Below are 20,616 nucleotides of genomic sequence, written 5' to 3' on the forward strand. Positions count from 1 at the left end.
ATTATTAATATTTGTTTGCGTGTTCATTAATTAGTGCAAACATGAGAAACAAAACAAGTAATAATATTTCTAAATAGGCTAATTTCCCCTCCTTTAGTATTTATCTTGATTATAATTAATACAACATAATAAATTAAAAACTGAAATAACAAGAATAATAATGAAATGTCCCACATAAAAATGATTTATTGTAATGGACTCATGAGGTCATTGTCTTAAGAAAGTTCTTGCTACCACAACCACCCTAAATAAAGGAAGGAACGCATGATCTCTATACTAATAAACTTGAATTAGGTACGATTGATTAATAATTAACATTGACAATCAAATCATTTGAGAATTTATTTTAAGGTTACAATTATATTTAAGATTCAGAAAATAAATCAATTCATTTTTTTGAGGAAAATGACAAGTAAATACCCCCATGCCTACATATCAGGGAAGGTTCAGATCAAAAGAACATGGGACATACCCGTCATTATCCATAAATTGATCATCCGTACAATAGTTTAAAAGAAAATTGATATGAATCTATTTTATATGAGAAATAGATTAAAACAAATTGTTTCTAAATATGTAAATGCACTTCTTCTTTACTTATATAAATAAAAAACAATATCTAATAATATCTTCTAAGTTCTAAGTAACCAACATTTTCTCGAGATAGCTCTATTATAATGTTTTCATTCTTACACAATCTTACTTAATATTATGCATTTTTAGTATATCTTAATTGTAATGCAAGCATTTGATAAAATGAATTTACATTTGGCTTGATGGGATATTAGAATATAATTATACTGTTTTTAGAAACCCTAACCAAGAGATATTAGGAAGGAAGGTTTTGTCCATTTTGAATAATTTAATTAAAAGAGAAGCTAGATATAATAGAGGTATGTATATTGAGTTCTAATTACACTTCCTCCAAATAGAACAAGATAGCAAAGAGAAAAGAAGTTTCTTATTAAAAGAGCTGCCAAGATAATAATTTATCATAATCAGCCAACATTCTTTTAGAAAAATATCTACCAATATATATGTTATGCTTGTTAAAAATGAATGTAATCTAAAAAATATGATTTATATCAAATGAAACCAACTTTACATATTAATGATAAAATGTTGTTTTTGAGATAGACTATTTAGTTAACAATCTAAGTACATTTTCTAATAGTTGGGTCAAAATCCACAAAATTATTATTTTTTAAATATTGGGGGATTGGGATGATACATAGGTAATGAATGACCCATCTTGATTTACTAAATGATATATATATTTTAGCAACAATAATTTAAACACAATAATTTAAACGTGTGCATTATATATATAATACTACTTTTAATAGTTTGTAGGCACAACTTTCATAAATTGTTGATGAAATTTATCTATAAAAAAATGATTATATTAGTTTAATTGTCTTGAAATACAAATTTAAAAATATAAGCACAAACTGTTCCTTTAAATTAGCTAATAACATACACTATCTAACTTGTTGAATTGAATTGATAGAAGAGGAAGACTGTGGTAACATTTTTACTAAGGTTTTTATTTGAAGGTTTTGAATATATTATATCTCATAACCCTCACTTCAATTAAGATTTTCTATTATTATTTGCTTGGTTCAAATAGAGGAATGAGAATAGAATTGGGATTGATAAATGTGTGGAATGAGAATGAGTATGATTGATAGAAATGTAGTGTTTAGTTAAGAGTTTTAATCATTCTCATTGATAACGTTTTGATTTATAAGAGAAAAGTTATAAATATAATTTTGTTATTAAAATTATGATTATTTTTAATTTTTTTTATTAAATTAAAAATATAAAATATTATTATTTTTATAACATTTAAAATATATAAAATATTTAAGTAACGTAATTTAATAAAATATAAACATTTAATATTTTTTCATATTAATTATATTTTTTAAAATAAAAATACTTATAACAAAAAAAATATTATTTATATTTTTTTTAAATAAAAATAAAAATACTTATAACAACAAAATGTTGAATATTTCAATTTTTTACTAATTATAAATAAATAAATAATTATTTATTAAATATAATTAATATAAGACAAAGTTTTTTAAATATTATATATTAATAGTAGATAAATACATTTAAAGTAAATATAATATTTTATTTAATAATATATTATAACATGGTATAATTTTTTTAATAATAACTTTTATTAAAATATTTAATATTTAACTTTTTTAATAATTTTTTTATATAAAATTGTTATTTTATTTTTAGTTTTATATTTTAATTTATTTTAATTTTATTATTAATATATAATATTTAAAATTAATTATATTATTATTAGTTATTGTAATTATTATTAAAATTTTATTTTAAATGATTCCTTAATATTATTTAAATAATTTCATAAATAAATAAAAATTTATTATTATGTTAATTATAAAATAACTTATAATATAATTATAAAATATATATGATATTATAATTATAATCATGAGAAAGAAAATAGGAGAGTGGAAATAATGAGAGAGAAAGTGTATCGCTCCGAAATGGGATTCATTCCTCCTAGATAAGATTGGATGATTCCTCCCAATTTAGAGAAAATTGGATGATTCCTGAGTATCTGAGAATCAAATCAATATCTTGGATTCAAAACCACCCATCATATCATTCCTTCCTTCCTATTCTTGAGTAAAAAACCACTTATTCAAGCCTGCCCTGTAATAACATTTTTACTAAAGTTTTTATTTGAAGGTTTTGAATATATTATATCTCATAACCCTCACTTCAATCAAGATTTTTTATTATTTTTTTCTTAAAAATTCTTAGAATAGTACTTGGTTGAAAATAAATAAACAATTGTTATTATAGGAAAACTCGTTTAGTCAAGTGGGTTAAGATCGTGGTTATTAAAAAATTAGCAGGACATGTTTCACGTGGTATTAAGGACAGTTGTAAGACCAATAATAGAAAAAATAGACCATATATCTAGATAGTAGATTCTCTACCGACACTCATATTATTTTTTATATATCAGATTCCCTTTTCTCTCTAATAATCTATAATTGAATTTAAATTTATGATAGGAGAACGAATTACTCGAATCTAACAACACCCTTTACAAGTTGTATGTTTTTAAACATTATAGTGAAAACACAAGAGAGTGTCTTGACTTAGGAACATGAACAGTTGTTGGGCTTAAACAGCAGTTTTCAGGATTGCAAGCAAAAGAATATATATACATACATCATACCAAATTAAGCCTCTAGATCTCCTCTAAGCTGTCATTTATATATGTATTGAAACTTGACCTTGAAAGAATGATTCGTTTAATAATATAGATACAGTAGAGTAAAATACGATACAATGCTGTTGTATGTACATATCGGCTGAAACCTCCTCCTCCAATCTACTACCAATGGGGATTAGAATTACTAACCTAACAAAAATGTGTGTTAGATATGTCCTCCTCTTGGCAGCCATGGAGAATTCAAGTAGGCGATTCAGCCGCCATGAGAAGGGTATGCCACCAACCACACGCAACGTTTCTTGCAATGCATCCATCAATTGGAACTTGACAGGGAATGTTTCTGTCCATTACATCTCCTAGACCAAGCTGATTTTATTACCAAAACAACAAAAGAAACTTTCATTTTTTAAGTCGCAAAAGCAAAACGAATTAATATACATATTATGATAAATAAAGACTACCTGCCCGTACTTATTCCATCCCCAGCAGAATACCTTTCCATCATCTACAGTAAGAGACAAACAATTATTTGATCAAACTAACCTCGTCAAAATTGAAATTGACATTACCTGTAACCACAGAACTGTGTCGAGCTCCACACGATACAATAATAGCATTCGTGTCTGATAAACTTGGAGCTTCAAGAACCCTGGGCAGAGTCTGCAGAAAACAGAACACCGAATCCAGTCATACCCATTACCCCCAATAGCTTTAGAAATAAAAATTATGTCAGGACTTCCTCTAAGGGAGGTTCTAAAAGCTGCTAAGAGTAAACATTTTTTGGTATTAAAATCAGCTGAATATAAAAACACTGAATGTATACCTCAGCTTGATCACTGCCGGTTCCCAGTTGTCCAAACTGATTTCCACCAAATGAATAAACATCACCATCGGCAGAAATGCAGACTGTGTGCCACAGACCGGCAGCCACTCCCTCTATTCTGATGCCCAATAAGGAAGATACACATACGGGACTGAGCTCATCGTCTGTGCTTCCAAGTCCACACTATAAGCAATACAAATGCTTACAAATACATAAAAATAATGCTTTTCTGTGCAGCTATAAATTTTAACACACAGACAAACTGCTATAGACAGACATATATGGCAATCATAAGAGGATACAAATTGTTCATTCACATTTCTAGTTATAGTTGTTCAGATCACAAAAGAAAATGTTTGAGAGAAACTGGAGGCCTCACCTGTCCATAGAGTCCCCAGCCAAAAGCAAGTAGCGCACCAGCATCTGTAAGTTCAACAGATTGAAGCAAAGAAGTAAATAAAATCGCTGCAACAATAAACATTAAATTTGGAAAAAGCATAAAAGAAATGATAAATTTAATCTGTCAAAAAAACAAAACTAACATTTTTTACAATAAACACTAAAGGAACATCAAAGAAAAGCTATTTCTTCTGTTCATCTTTTAGTTATTGCTATATTATTTTTTTGAGAATTGGGTTTTTTCTCTCTGGAGAAGACAAGTCCAAAATCCCGATGCCATGACCCCCCACTTCAATCAAGTCTTGAGACATGAACCCCTTAGTTCAAAACTCTTAGTCTCTTACTATATGAGCTACACTTGATATAGATAAGCAAAAGCATCCACATTTGTCCTCGTAGACGTACCTGTAATCACTGCACTATGTCTCCCCCCACACGCAATTCCCTTCACATAGTTTCCTGGTACCCGATAACCCTGTCCCTCTGAAAGCAAACCTCCTTGTGGAAACGATGTAGGCTGATCTTGCCCAAAAGCACACGAAGAAATGCAAGGCACTGGATGTGGAGATGATACCATACGGATCCTTGATCCTAGACCAAGTTGTCCTTCACCTCCATAGCCCCAACCCCACACTTGTCCCATATCTGAAACTTCACAGAAAATATATCAAGGGTCATGCTTTAATTCTAAAGCCACAAATTCAATACGCTTACTTCATTCTATTCTAATGTAAATATGACGGCGGCTGGTCAATGCTACAAATGAATACCTGATAGTGCCAATGTATGACGACCACCGGCAGCAACTGTCGCTATTCTTACTCCAGGATTCAGAGTCACTAAACATGGCAGTGCCGAAAGAGTTTCATCACCAGCTGATGAAGTTTCTGCTGTTTGCTTAGCGGATGATATTCGCCTGCGTTTTGTAGTTTCTTCTCCACCACCACTGCTAGATCTTAGCTGAGTGCGGGGAGTAGTCACTGCTAGAGTCAATGTTTACTTTACTACATAAGTTTGTTACATTTTAGAATAGGTTTCTGTTGGTTATTTCTTATATAATAATTTCAACCCTTTCCCCCCCAATATTACCTTGATCTGTCAATAATGAGTTCTGCTTTTCAAGTACTTCTACCTTCTCCAAGCTTACTCCTGTGGGTTGATCACCAAATATCTTTCCTGTAGGAACACATTCTTTCCATCCCCATGTGTAGACTTCTCCATTGTCTTTGTTGAAGAACAGAAAATATATGTGATTGTTCATGATGAAAAGAGACAAGGCAATCGACTAGACCATATGATTGATACCTGTAACTGCAACACAATGTGCCCATCCAGCGGCAGCTTTGACTATTGAAGATTCAGTGGGAAGAGGAAAAGGCTCTGGTGTTTCCTAAATAATTGAAATGTCAGATTACACATGTCAGTCAGTCAGTCACAATTTTAAGTTGAGAAAAACTAAAAGTGAAGATCTGGTTTTGCCTTTACCCCGTGTTTCCCAGAAGTAACGTAACTTTGGCCTAGGTCATCCGTTGAACCCCATGTAATTAGTCTCCCAGTATCTGATAGAACAAGTCGAATGAGTACACTTTTAAAATAAATGAAGACGGGAAGTCAATGGAAATAGTTTGTTCCATCAAATTGACCAACAACATTTGAATCGACGGAGTAATCGAGAGGATGAATATAAGAAAGAAACACACCTGATATGGCCATTGCAAACCCACATCCGCCGCCACAAACATCGTTCCACGAGGCTCCTCTGATACCCGTGGAGTTAGAGAGCGTGACGGCAGTCGGAGACAAGAGCGGCGACCTCTGAAGAGATACTCCGGGAAGGTAGCCACACATGAAGACGGAGTTGTCGGTCTCCATTTTCACACCTTGGTCAGTTCCTCCTTCTGCATCGGCACTCATTCCAATTTTTCAAGAGAGCGAAAGATAAAGTCTTTTTGTAAGCCAACAAACAACCCCTCCTCCACTAGAGTGATAGAAAATTTTGCTCCGGTGGTTGGGGGGCTGCCGCTTGAGTGGGATTATTGTAACGTGCCCTAATCGATGATGCTAACTGATGATAGTGCTTCTTCTGCTGCTGCTGCTTCAAAAGAAAGAATGAAGAAAGACCCGTATCATTTCAAGAGAATGGGGAAAGACACGTAGGATGCTCACGTGGTAGGTCAGACACGCGGCGAATTATCAGCCGCTAGATCTCTCGGAGAATTCTAGCCAGGAGTTACAAGAAGTTTCTGGAAGGTCGGTTGGGTCACAGAAAAACCTTTAAACACCATTACTCCATCCAGAGAACCCATGTGTGGTAGCTGCTTGTCGTGTCCTGACAGCTTGTCCGCCACGTGTCTTCTTCCAGCATCTCCAATCATTCGCCTCGCCTCACCAGGTCTCTCTTGAAGAATCCATGTCAGCTTTGAGGTAGCCTCCCTGTCCCACCCACTTCGCATAGCCCTTGTTTGATCTTGATTTTTTTATTTCAAAATTATGGGTCTGTTTAATTCAGTGTTTTTGAGTAATAATAATATTCTTACAGATTTGGTATAAAGCTAAAGTAAAAAATTATAATAAAAAATATTTTACGTTTTTCTCAACATATTCTCAGTCTTCTTAGGAGGTTTTGGGTTCGAATCCATCAACAAATTTTAAGTCTGTATTTGTGTTTTATAAGATTAACTTTCTTCTTGCCACATTTTTTTTTTCCCAAAAATGAATTGAATTCTATAGAACATAATTGAGAATAAATTTGGAGGAAATAAGTGACTATAACTTTAATTAAACTTACTTTATATTTATTGATTATTTAGAAAAGATAATAAATATATTTTTTAATCATTACGTAGTATATTATTTTAAATTAATATGAAAATAACCCACTACCCAAACTATGCCAAAAAAAAGTTTATCATGTTTTCTTTTAGCTGGTGAAATCAAACAAAGAGTTTGTTTGGATTGGGTTATTATAATTTAAGATAAAAAATAATGATAGTAGATAATTTTGGAAAATAATGATTATTTGTAATAAAAAAATTTGAATTTTATTGATATATATAAATAAAATATAAAATATAATGTATTTTAATATTTTGGAGTGAAATCATGTTTGATTTTACTCGGGTTATTAAAATAACTCAAATCGAATCAGGATCTGAAATCGAATCAGGATCTGAGGTTGAAATGATTTAAAAATAATAAAAATAATTATTTATAATGATTTTGAGTAGGTATAATTTTTTTTTTAAAGATTTTAAAGGTGTTAATATATAATAATAATTTAAAATAAATGTTAGTTTAATATTTTGATTAATAAATTAAGTTTTTAATAATGAAGATATATTTTTTGAATTAAGTTATTTAAATAAATGAATAGAATATACCTCACATAGGGCTTTGTTTATTTTTCTTGGATCTGTTGATGACACGTGTGCATATCATTAATGTGAAAGTGGGGAACCATTTCCTGTCTTACCCACCTTTCAAACAATTTTTCCCAAACTACCCACATTTTCATTCACATTCCCAAACTACCCACCTTTCTCTCTCTAAATCATTAATCAACCCATTAATTAACTCACTCTCTATCTTAACCCACTAATTAACTATCTCTCTAAACCCATTAATTAACTCCTCTATCTCTTTCAACTATTAATTAATATCCTCACTTTTAAACTATTAATTAATTCAATTAAAATATATTATATAAATATTAAAATAAAATAACACATATGTTTTATTTTTATTTAAATCTATAAATATAAAAATAAAATAACACATATGTTTTATTTTTATTTAAATCTATAAATATAATATATATAGTTCAAATTAAATACACTAAATTAAATAATTTAAATAGCTATTATAAATTAAAATAAAATAGAATACATTAGGGAACTTAAAATAAAATATATTACATAAAAATTAAAATAAAATACATTACATCACAATAAAATACACAACATAAACATTACAATAAAATAAAATACATAATAAATATTAATCACGTTCAATATACAATAAAATGCATATTTTATCTTTATAATTCAATTTTATGATATCTACTCCATTTTCCACAAGAGCAAAAACCTCTATATAAATCCACATTATGTTTGTTACCACCCTTTCAATATCCATTTATGGTTCTGTATTGTGCAGTAACGATTTTGAAGACTCCTCTTTGTTCATTGTATGGAATAATCTTGTGTGATGATGTTTTTTCTCAACAGTTTCAAATAATTCTCTTGACCTTTGACAATAAATTTGACCATTTTGAAGGTCATTAAACGTCGCAGTTTCAAATAAATAAAAAAATTGAATTATAAAAATAAAATATGCATTTTATTGTATATTGAACGTGATTAATATTTATTATGTATTTTATTTTATTGTAATGTTTATGTTATGTATTTTATTGTGATGTAATGTATTTTATTTTAATGTTTATGTAATATATTTTATTTCAAGTTCCCGTTTATGTCATGTATTTTATTTTATTTTAATTTATAATAGTTATTTAAATTATTTAATTTAGTTTATTTAATTTGAACTATATATATTATATTTATAGATTTAAATAAAAATAAAACATATGTGTTATTTTATTTTAATATTTAATTGAATTAATTGATAGTTTAAAAATGATAATATTAATTAATAGTTGAAAGAGAAAGGAATTAATTAATGAGTTTAGAGAGAGAGAGAGAGAGTTAATTAGTAGGTTAAGATAGAGAGTGAGTTAATTAATGGGTTGATTAATGATTTAGAGAGAGAAAGGTGGGTAGTTTGGGAATGTGAATGAAAAGGTGGGTAGTTTGGGAAAAATTGTTTGAAAGGTGGGTAGGACAGGAAATGGTTCGAAAGTGGGGGCCTAATATCAATAATCTCGGCACATCAAATGGTATGCTTTATAATTTGATTCTTCTCGCCGACCAGAATTATACTTTAGGAAAGTAACTACATAACATTCAACCCAAAAAAAAAATCAACTTACTTTTTAATTTATACATAGTTTGCTTAAGGATTTAAGTTGCAATTATTGTTTGCTAATGTGCGAATCAATTATCTACTAAATAAACCGAATCAATCATGCTTGCAAATATATTGTAAAGCTGCAAATTTTCTCAATATACATGGTGTGTTGTGGTGGGGTAAACAATTGATGTCAACATTGTTTGTTTGATAGGGCAAAAATTTTGTTGGTGCAAATTTTCTATCATATCTACAGACCACTAAATAAGTTTGACAAATTAAATATTACATATTCAATTAATCTTTTGGCTGCCTTACTTATAGGTGTCATCTAAATAGTAGTATTGGGGGAGAAGGTAACAAATTTAGATATTAGTATTACAAATTATTAAAAAATAATTTTGTGTAGTTGATTTCTAAACATGCCTCTTCCAGATCTAAACATGCTTTCAAAATTTAACATATAATCAGCGTAATCAAGTTTGGCTATCAACATCATTTAAATATATGATCATTTATACAATATGTCATCTCTCTTTTTAACCAGACGGGATCCACGACAAATGAGTTCGATAAACAAAAACAAAAAACTCCAACAAAAAAATCTTCAAAAACTTGTATATATAGTTATTTCCAAAGAAGAAAATAATACATACAATTATCGAGTTTCTAATCTATATATAATGATGCTTAATTTTCAAAATGTTCGGATTGTTCGGTCGAGAATTGTGGTTAATTTGGATATATGCGAGAATAAATGGATATTTGGGTCAGATTGTGGGTTGACCCGCCCATAAACTTAAAATGATTAAAAATAAAATTAAAAATATTATATGTATGAGTCGAACTTGTAACATAACAAAACAAGTACAATTTTTAACATAATAGGCTAATAAAACTTTATATTTTAAATTCAACACCAAATTTGATGAACGCGAGACATTCTTAATAAATATAAGTTCAACTTTTAACTAACTAATATATTTATATATATATATATAATGATTCTTAATTTTTAAAGTGTCTGAATTTCCGAGTTGAGAGTTGTGCTTAATTTATATATATATATATATATATATATGTGAGAATAAATGAATACTTGGGTTAGATGGTGGGTTGACCCGCCCATAAAATTAAAAAGGTTATGTATGTTTCGAACTTGCAACCTAACAAAACAAGTATAACACTTTAACCAAGTGTAATTGGGATATGGTTTGCCGAGGGATAATAGACCGGTAACAATTGAAAGGGGTTAAAAATATAAATCAAATATTTGATTGATCAAAGTGTGACGTCACAATGCTAAATATTAAAAAATACGAATCAGATATTTGATAGACCAAAGTGAAAGTGTAAGGTCACGAGATGAGAAGTTCATTGAAAAAAAAATATGTGACGAGATATTTGAGAAGATAAGTTGTTTTACCGAAATAAATAAAATGTGAAATGAGAGTATTTTATTTTTTATTGCAATATATTATTCGTGATTTATTAAAAATTTTAAACATTCAAATACATATTATTATAATTTTCTTAAATTTTATTTTATTTATGGAGAATTTTCATAGTTTATAATAGACGGGAAGAATCTCATTCAAACACCATCAATGCCACGTTATCATACAATTTACACAATAAATCAAGATAATATGATTATGTAATGCTATTTTCATTAATCATGTGATAATAAATAAGAAGATAAAAAATAAACAAGAGCAAATATATGTTTATAAAGATTTACATACTATATATATATATATTGAAAGATTTGTGATAAATAGAGCACAACTTTAGGCATATGATTGAATTTAATCAAATAAAAAATATGGGAAAAGTAAGGAGAGTCTAGAGTCAAATTTAATGAGTAATAAACTTAGAGGCTAAATTAAAAGGAGATGAGAGTTCAGGGGTCATTAATTGAATATAAAACCATCTTTTTAAAGGATGGATGCACACGAAAGAAGAGGAAAATTTGATTGAATGACCTAAAAGATTGTTTTATTTGTACCGTGGTGATGGTATAAATTTTTTAATGGGCTAGTGATACCTTTTATTTTTTGTAACGAAAATGTCCCTATTGGGAGACCCAATCGGATGTCATGTGAAAAATTCACAATCGCGAGACGCAACTGATATTCGCGAGAAAAATTATTTTATTTTATTTATAAAAAAACGTCTCGGAAATGCCGGTTGCGTGTCTCGTGATTATGAACTTTTCACCATGCATCCAGTTGCGTCTTGCAATAGAGACATTTTCGTCCAAAAAATTAAAATGTGTCACCAGCGCATTCAGTTTTATGCGCTGGTCAAAAAGTCAAATAAAACCTAAATATGATTCTGTTAAATTTTCCAACAACATCAACTTTTTATTACCGATATCAAGAGAATTAAAATATTTATTTAATTTTTAAATTTTTATGATTTTATGAATGTAATGATATTTAATGATTTTGATTTTTTTTATAAACTTTAAATTATTTAAATTTGTACGCATTTAAATTTATTAAATATTTTACGATTTTATGAGTTTATAAATTATTTTTAATTTATAATTTTATATAATTTTAAAAAATAAAAAGGTAAATTTATATTTATAAATAAACAAAAAGATTATTTATTTAAATAAATAAATTAATTAATATAATTGATTTTGTAATTATAATATTTATGTTTGGGTTATTAAGTTATTTTTGTTTTTTAAATTAATTATATATTAATAATAATAACTAATATTTCTTTTTTAGAGTAAACATTAACTTAAACTCTTAATTTTAATATGTTTGTCAAAAAAAACTTATGACTTTCGTGATGAGAACAAAATTTAGACATCAATCATCTCTGAGTTGGTTGAATATTTCTTGTAGGATAATAATTATAAAATAAATGTTTATTATATTATTTAATATTTATATCGAAATATATAGATTCAATCAAGCACAATTAAAATGAGACAAATGCATATTCTATTATTTCACTTGATTAAATTATTATTATTATTATTCGAGATAATAGGAATAATTTTAATGAAACACTATAGCATTTTTACTTCATGATAATTAATAAAAAAAATTTTTTGTTGATATTATAACTAATATAGTCAATTATATATATATATATATATTTAAGATATGGAAACAATCATATATATATATATATATTTTCATATATATTATTTTTATAATCCGAGATAATAGGATAATTTAATGAAACATTATAGCATTTTTACTTCATGATAATCAATAATTTTTTGTCGATATTATAACAAATATAGTCAATTTTATATATATATATATATATATATATATATATATGATATGATATGATATGTTGAAATAATCATATATAAATTATAAAAAGACCAACTATATAGTGATTGAGTATATGAAAAATATATATGAGAAGTAAATATGAAGTCACAACTCTTATAATAGAAATAATAATGCATATATTCAAAAAAGCCTCTAGAAATAAAAATGCATATCCTTTAAAAAAATATTTTGTCAAAACTCTAAATAATAATGTAAAATATATAAAAAATAGTTATTTATTTTTTTAAATGATAAGAATAAAAATAGTCTTGATTTAGATGTAATATTTCCGGTTTAGTTACCCTTAATAATTAATAATATACTTAAATAACCGAGTCAAATAATGATATAAAAGATGAATATTTACATATAAATAGTAATAACATGTTTAACATTTTGTCAAATTAAAACCTTTTAATTTTATAGAGTATTAAAAGTTATTGATAGTTTATATTTTTGTTATTGTATTATAATTATTCCTACTTATAATCAATTAAAAATCATCACACAAATTAAATTGATAATGAATTTTGAATTTAGGAACCAATCTTATAAATATTGTATATAAATATTATTTATGATATCATGAAAAATTAGATTTATTTGTAATAGTTGAAAATTATATTTAATATAACTTAATTTATAAAATTAGCTACTTTGTAGATTATTATATAATTTATTTTCAATTGTTAAATATAAATATATATATATTTATATATATAAAATGTTTATTATAAATTGTATTTAAATAAATTTAATTATATATTTTGTAGATAAAATTTAGTGATCCAAAAAATGGGTTTTGATTAATTTAAATATTTGAGTAAATCAAGAAAAATATAAAAAAAAATAAAAATATAGAACAGATCAGCTATTTTAAAGAGTGAAGTGTTGGAGTGTTAGTTGGGTTTGAAGTTGCTGCTCTGTTTTCGCAGAGCGGGCAAGCAAAGTTGCACGAACTCCCACCACCAATCGCTTGAAAGTGTAATTGTATGTATATGAACAATCATTATCTTCTTCTAAACATACTTTTACTTATTTTGAACGTCAATCCTTCATCTTTCTGCAATGTTGTAGCGGATTAATAAGCGAGAGAGAAAGAAAGTTACCAGATCGGATCTGGGGGGCGAAGAAGATCGCTAATTGGAGCTCAAGGATAATGATGAATTCCTTAAAAACCGGCGGTCTAGTCAAGCTCTCTGGCTTCCTCCTCGTATCTATCGTTTTCTTCTACCTCGGTAAGCATTGGTCGGATGATTCTCAACAACTCATCTTCTTCAATTGGCGCCAAACCCCAACAGATTCCTCGTCTCATACTCCTACTATTTCCCTCTCACCCAATTTCAACAAATCCTTCGATATACCGTCTCTCATTAATGACACCCTCCAAACGGAAAAAGTAACTGAAAAAGCCCTAGATACGAATCAACCCACATCGGATCTAGGGTACATCCCTGTCTTGCCTCCTCCTCCGCCGCCGCCACCGCCAACGTTGCAAAGATTTGGTATTGTGGATGAAAATGGGACGATGGCCGAGGATTTCGAGGTTGGGGAGATCGATACGGGTGTTGTTGAAAACTGGGGGAGTGAGGACGAGACTGAGGTTGTGGAAACTGAAAATGGAGAGAGTAGGGTTGTTGTGAAGAAGTTTGGTATGTGCCCGGAGAGTATGCGAGAGTTTATACCTTGTTTGGACAATGTAGAGGCAATTAACAGGCTGAATTCCACCGACAAGGGTGAGAGATTCGAGCGGCATTGCCCTGATCAAGGTCAGGGCTTAAATTGCTTAGTTCCACCTCCCAAGGGGTATAGAACTCCTATCCCATGGCCACAAAGTCGAGACGAGGTATTGGAATTTTTATTAATTTGTTCTTTCATTCTTTACAAGATCTGAGTTTTGAACTGTTTGGTGGGTCGTCTTCTCCCACTGGTAATAAGTTTATTAAATGAATCAGAAGTCAAGAGACTAGCTGTTAAACATATTAAAGAAGAAGCATTTTGTAAATTTTATCTAAAGATTTTGAGCCCTTCTCCATCAGGTATGGTTCAGCAACGTGCCTCATGCTCGCTTAGTTGAAGATAAAGGGGGTCAAAATTGGATTTCCATAGATAAAGACAAATTCAAGTTTCCTGGAGGTGGCACACAGTTCATACATGGAGCGGACCAATACTTGGATCAGATTCAGAAGGTTTGTTAACTTGCCAAATAGTTGAATGATGGTATACCATTTTTTTTTTATGTTTATGGTGATCCGAAAAATCTATTATTTTGCCAAAATCATAATGTAGAAAATAATTTGATTATGGTCCAGAAAAATCTCTGCATAAAATGAAACAAAAATTACATTATATGATTTGGGTCATAAAAATTATTTATGTACCAAATGAAACAATAAAAATTACACTATAATTTGGATAATGATCTAGAAAATAATATGAATTGCCATCCGCGTAATGATACAGATAGTGCAAATATATGTTTCCAAAAGGGTTCATTATGTCTGCAGTTTCATGCTTCCCATGGTTATTTTTGTGTCTCTTTCTTAGATGCTTCCCGAAATAGCATTTGGACAGCACACTAGAGTTGCTTTGGATGTTGGATGTGGCGTGGCAAGTTTCGGTGCCTATTTATTGTCCAGGAATGTGGTCACCATGTCAGTAGCCCCTAAGGATGTTCATGAGAATCAGATTCAATTTGCTCTTGAACGTGGTGTGCCTGCTATGGCGGCGGCTTTTGCAACAAGGAGACTTCTATATGCCAGTCAAGCTTTCGATCTAGTACATTGCTCAAGATGCAGAGTTAACTGGACTCGTGATGGTAATTTTTACTTTTCATGTTCATATTTTAATGTTTGCCTCCATTAAATAGGGTACAAACTTAGACAATTTTGACAATGCACTAGTAGACTACAGTTATAAAACGTGCAAAACTCTATTGTTCTTTTGTTTGGAATTTCAAGATCTTGTTTTGGAGAGAATCATCTTAAGTTATGCATCAATATTGTTCAACTATCAAAATATCAAACTGGATGCACCTCATCTTGCAGCTTTAAGCAAATGTTTTTTTGATGATATTGTGATGGTATACTTCTATTTGAGCTTTTAGTTATTTAAATGACTAGGATTTCATTCATATAGTTTCTTGGCCTTGATTATTGCTGAAACTTAAACATAAAATTCTGAAAAAGATTTTTTTTAGAAAAGTAGGCCAAAAACCTAAATTAAGGCTTGGACTTCTACGTGAAGCTGAAATTGAATTAAAGATGTTTTTGCATTATAATTTCTCTAAACTTGCATGAGAAATTGAACAAATCAGGTTCTTTCATGAGATATTGAAGTTGTGGCTTATTTATGGCAATGATATGATCTTGTATATTTTATTGTCAATGTGATGTTCTCCTTTTGACACGGCTTGCTACAACGAGCCACGTATACTATTCCTGAGCTCCGCATGTGACAAAAGAACCAAATAGGCCCTTAGAACACTCATAACTTCTTTCCCAAAGTAAAGGAAAGAGGGACATAAAAGAGAAATTATCACTGCTACGGTGCCACCTCCTTCACTATTGTTGCAGTATGAGAATGTAACAACTGAGGGCTTACTTGAAAATTTTAGGAGGAAAGAAGATAGGATTGAGCAAGATTAGAATCTCTGGAAATAGTAGAGAGAGACAAAGAGACGGATAATTTTGAGAGAGAGAGAGAGTGAACCAAAATTTTCATTCTTTCAATTGATAGATAACATTCTTTAGCTAGACCCTCTATTTATAGTTATAGAAGTTTCCATTTATACTAACAAACTATTAGCTTTCCTAACTACTTGGATAATAATAGCTAACATAATCAAGGGCCTCTTAACTAATTGTGCCATTAACAGAGATTTTTTCAACCATCAGAGCTTCATGACCAAATTGGGACCAACTTTACCTCTCTTACTATTTCCTTATCAGTCTAGTCTAACATTGGACACCTCTTCTTCTTTGTTAACTTAACCGTCACTCAGATCAGGTTGTGGGGCCTGTTCCTCCAGTGTTCTTCATTTTTGCCCTCCTGGACAATTTTTCAGAACAAAGCTTCAATGAGACCTTCCCAATGAAGTTATTCTGGCTTCAAAGTCTCTGTGTATTCAATTTGTTCAACAATAACAGATCAGGAGATTTTCTCAAGGTCCCATAGGCATCTATTAGTTGCCCAGCCTTTTTATCTCCACCTAGGTGGAAATTATTTCTCCAATGTTATTCATTAGGTTTGTGTTGCATGTGAGGATACATACAATGTCATGAGTATACACTAGTGGGGAGGAGAATGTGATTATCTGTTTTTTTTTTAAAATGTGATTTTAACTGAAAGAGGTTACAGAAAATTTCTACCTTGAGAAGATTAGGAAGGGGATAGTAACTTCTTAGAAAAGCAAGGACGATACTAGTTTGAAAGCGGAATTCGAAGATTAGTCTTTCTCTTCTTTCTGCACACGCTGTATTTTGCCCAATAATAGAATAAAATGGAAGGGTGTTTGGAGAAGAACAAGATAAATTATACTCTAGACTAATATAGTGAAATAGGTTGCCTAGCAAATCTCTGAAAACATTATATTGTGCAAATTGGGGCTTCATTACAGAAAAAATGTTTCCAAAGAAATTTATTAACGGTTTCTCATCTAGATCCAGATTCAGACAAAGTGTTTCCAAATGGCCCAAAATGAAGCCCCAATCTGCAGAATCAACACAAGTTCCAGCCATGAATTGTCCAAAAGGAGTTTGAACTTTGATTTCAATTTTTTCATACAAATTGAAGCCAAACTTGTAAGTTTTCTGCCAATTTTAATAGACAAACTTAATCCTCTAGATTCTGAGGAAGAACTAATAATTATTGAAACTCTATGGAGGACCTATTTTGCATAAGTTGTACATTAATTAGGCACCATTGTATCCACTAGTTTAAGACTTTTGACATTCTGTTTTTGTGATGTAGTATATCATCAAAGTCTCAAAACCATTTGCCCAAACTGCATTTGTATGCAGAATCAGTCTTCATTATCATCTTGCAGATTGTTCTCTCTTTATTTTTTCTTCCCATTTTTAATGTACATGTAGTCATCTCTGATATTTTCATAAAGACTGTTGTATGTAGTCAATTTGTTACCTTTGAATGTTATGATCAAAGGATTGCTGATCCCCTTAATCTTCTCCATGCATCATTGAAGATGGAATTTTGCTACTTGAGGTCAACAGGATGCTACGTGCAGGAGGATACTTTGTCTGGGCAGCACAACCTGTCTATAAGCATGAACCCCTCCTAGAAGAGCAATGGCAAGGTATTATCTCCCAAGGGTTTGCGGTATTTGTTTATATGGATGGCTGATCTTTCTGTAAAATTTGCAAGCGTCTAAATACCAGATCAAACTTTTCTTCTGTCTTGTTCTCAGAGATGGTTAATCTTACGACCCGCATTTGCTGGAATCTTGTGAAGAAGGAAGGTTACATTGCTATTTGGCAGAAACCCCTTAACAACAGTTGCTATCTGGACCGAGAGGTTGGGACCAATCCTCCTCTCTGTGATTTAGAAGATGATCCAGACAGTGTTTGGTATGGTGCCTTTTTGGCTATTTGACAAATTTTCAACCTTTTCATCTTCATAACAAAAGTTTTTATTTGATCAAACCAATTAATTGATTTTCTTGCTTCCATTCATCCTTCCTAACATTTAGTATGTGACTATCTCAGGTATTCTGATCTAAAAGCATGCATCACTCCGCTGCCAGAAGATGGAAGTGGATCCAATGTCAGCGTGTGGCCTGCTCGCCTGCATAACCCTCCTGACCGGCTCCAGAGCATACAAATGGATGCATTCATTTCTAGGAAGGAATTATTCAAGGCTGAATCCAAGTACTGGAGTGACATTATACAAAGCTATGTTCGTGGTTTACGTTGGAAAGAGATCCAACTGAGAAATGTTCTTGACATGCGTGCTGGATTTGGAGGGTAATCAGTATTTTCCTTATATGTCTTTATGCTCCACCTTAGTCCTCCCTTTCCATAGATTTGAAAGGTAATTTTCTTGGTCTTTTGTTCTTACTTTGTCCACAGGTTTGCAGCTGCCCTAATTGATCATAAACTTGATTGCTGGGTTCTAAATGTGGTGCCTGTTAGCGGCCCAAACACTTTGCCCGTTATATATGATCGTGGGCTTCTCGGTGTGATGCATGATTGGTTAGTATTATTTACCTTCATTACAGTGCTTCTTTAGCAAATTTTGATGGCAATTTTTATATTTAAGAGATTTTGGAGAAAAAGGAGTTTCACATCATGGTTTGTGCTTAATGTTTCCCAGGTGCGAGCCTTTTGACACATATCCTAGGACTTACGACTTAGTGCACGCAGCGGGTCTTTTCTCAGTAGAGCGCAAAAGGTTTGGTTCTCTGGTTTTCTCTATTAGTGATTGCAACAAATAGTTTCTGAAACTATAAATTTATTTAATTATTATATATGTCAGATGCAATGTGTCAAGCATCATGCTTGAAATGGACCGAATATTGAGACCTGGTGGCCGGGTTTACATACGCGACTCTCTTTCGATAATGGATGAACTAAAATCGACAGGGATGGCCATGGGTTGGCACGTATCTCTTCGCGATACAGCTGAGGGTCCACACGCAAGTTATAGGATATTGATTGGTGATAAACGTATTCTCCAGACCTGAACCAACATTAGGATTATACTCTTTTGTCCTGCAGCAATAGTTTTGTATCGCGGGTGAGAAGAGGCCGGGGTTGCTGGACGACATTGAGGATTTTTGATCTTTCAAATGCCAAGTATATCTTTGTTATATATTTATATGCAGAATTCCTTGTTCCCCTACCTGTATGATTAGCAGCATAGTTTGTGTAGATTTATTATTATTTTTTCAGTACTTTGAAGAATGATGAATGTAATAGTTTGCTCTCTCCACACAACAACATAAGTCCAATATATATTAATTTATTTGTCAAAGTTGTTCATTCAAGCTTTTTACATTACATGAACATTTATTTTATAGGAATTAAGTAGTGGGTGTTATTCAAAAACAAACAAACAGAGCCGAATTCATTGGGCAATTAAAAGTGGTGAAAGCAACAAGAAAAATTCCATGTGCACGTCTGATCAACTGCGGGTTTGAACTTGTGAAGAAACAGTGATCAGGAGGAATTAAGTGTAAACAACAACAGAAAGAGAATAATATAGAAGATGTGCCAATAAATAAATAAATACATAAATAAATACTGTCAGGAAGGCAGCTAACATACCTCTCTAAGTCTCTCAGTGATCTCAATCAAGTCAGAGAAATTAGCCATGGCCAACTTTAGCTCAATAACCACATCACAGTAGTAATGTCCTCAAATATCCAAGCTTCTTCTTCTGCAATCTGTTTTCTAATTAATTAATGGTCTGACTGGGCTGATGATGAATAAATACCTAATATTGGCAATTCTTCTGAGCCTCCCATTAACTGAAAATTATATTGCTGCTATTCACAACTACATTCTGAACACTACCACATGATTGATCATCTATTTACTTGTACTTCTTATTTATAGTAATTATAAAACTTCAATTCTTAATCTCACTTGTTCATGTTAAAATGACATTTCACCTACCCTAATTTTTATTGTTCATAATCCGCCAGTTGTTCATGATCAACCTATTGATTTTGGCTTGACTAATGTTGACCCGAGTCAGAAAGTGAAAAACAAAATACATTCTCAAAATGGTGGAACACCATAATGCATGGTCATGCATGTTGTTGATGGGAGACAAATTAAAAATACTATGAAGAACTTTCTGTGTGTAAAAAAATCATGTCATTTGAGTATTAAAGAATTTCCCTGTTTTTTTTTGGGCACTAT

General features: G+C 30.6%; 2 protein-coding genes across 5 annotated transcripts; one reads left to right on the forward strand and one right to left on the reverse strand.

The window, feature by feature from the left end:
- Positions 1-3,209: 3,209 nt before the first annotated feature.
- Positions 3,210-6,538, reverse strand: LOC124925632 (ultraviolet-B receptor UVR8). 4 transcript variants are annotated; one of them, XM_047465693.1, is made up of 11 exons: positions 6,158-6,538; positions 5,943-6,016; positions 5,763-5,847; positions 5,547-5,681; positions 5,228-5,437; positions 4,863-5,102; positions 4,438-4,481; positions 4,059-4,241; positions 3,805-3,895; positions 3,697-3,740; positions 3,210-3,601 (listed from the first exon to the last, which is right to left on the reverse strand). In XM_047465693.1, exons 1-11 carry the CDS (start codon positions 6,369-6,371, stop codon positions 3,476-3,478), a joined length of 1,446 nt encoding a protein of 481 aa, XP_047321649.1. In that variant the 5' UTR covers positions 6,372-6,538; the 3' UTR covers positions 3,210-3,475. The 4 variants fall into 4 exon arrangements, with proteins under 4 accessions (XP_047321649.1, XP_047321647.1, XP_047321648.1 ...); XM_047465691.1 differs by having other exon boundaries at positions 4,863-5,108; XM_047465692.1 differs by having other exon boundaries at positions 5,228-5,440.
- Positions 6,539-13,629: 7,091 nt separating this feature from the next.
- Positions 13,630-19,723, forward strand: LOC124925360 (probable methyltransferase PMT11). The gene is made up of 10 exons (XM_047465342.1): positions 13,630-13,723; positions 13,811-14,579; positions 14,773-14,922; positions 15,281-15,551; positions 17,937-18,047; positions 18,159-18,318; positions 18,457-18,714; positions 18,820-18,942; positions 19,064-19,141; positions 19,226-19,723. The coding sequence occupies exons 2-10, from the start codon at positions 13,893-13,895 to the stop codon at positions 19,431-19,433; spliced, it is 2,046 nt and encodes a 681-aa protein (XP_047321298.1). The 5' UTR covers positions 13,630-13,723; positions 13,811-13,892; the 3' UTR covers positions 19,434-19,723.
- Positions 19,724-20,616: the final 893 nt, after the last annotated feature.

This window comes from Impatiens glandulifera, chromosome 2 (genome assembly GCF_907164915.1).
Source record: "Impatiens glandulifera chromosome 2, dImpGla2.1, whole genome shotgun sequence".
NCBI lineage: Eukaryota > Viridiplantae > Streptophyta > Magnoliopsida > Ericales > Balsaminaceae > Impatiens > Impatiens glandulifera.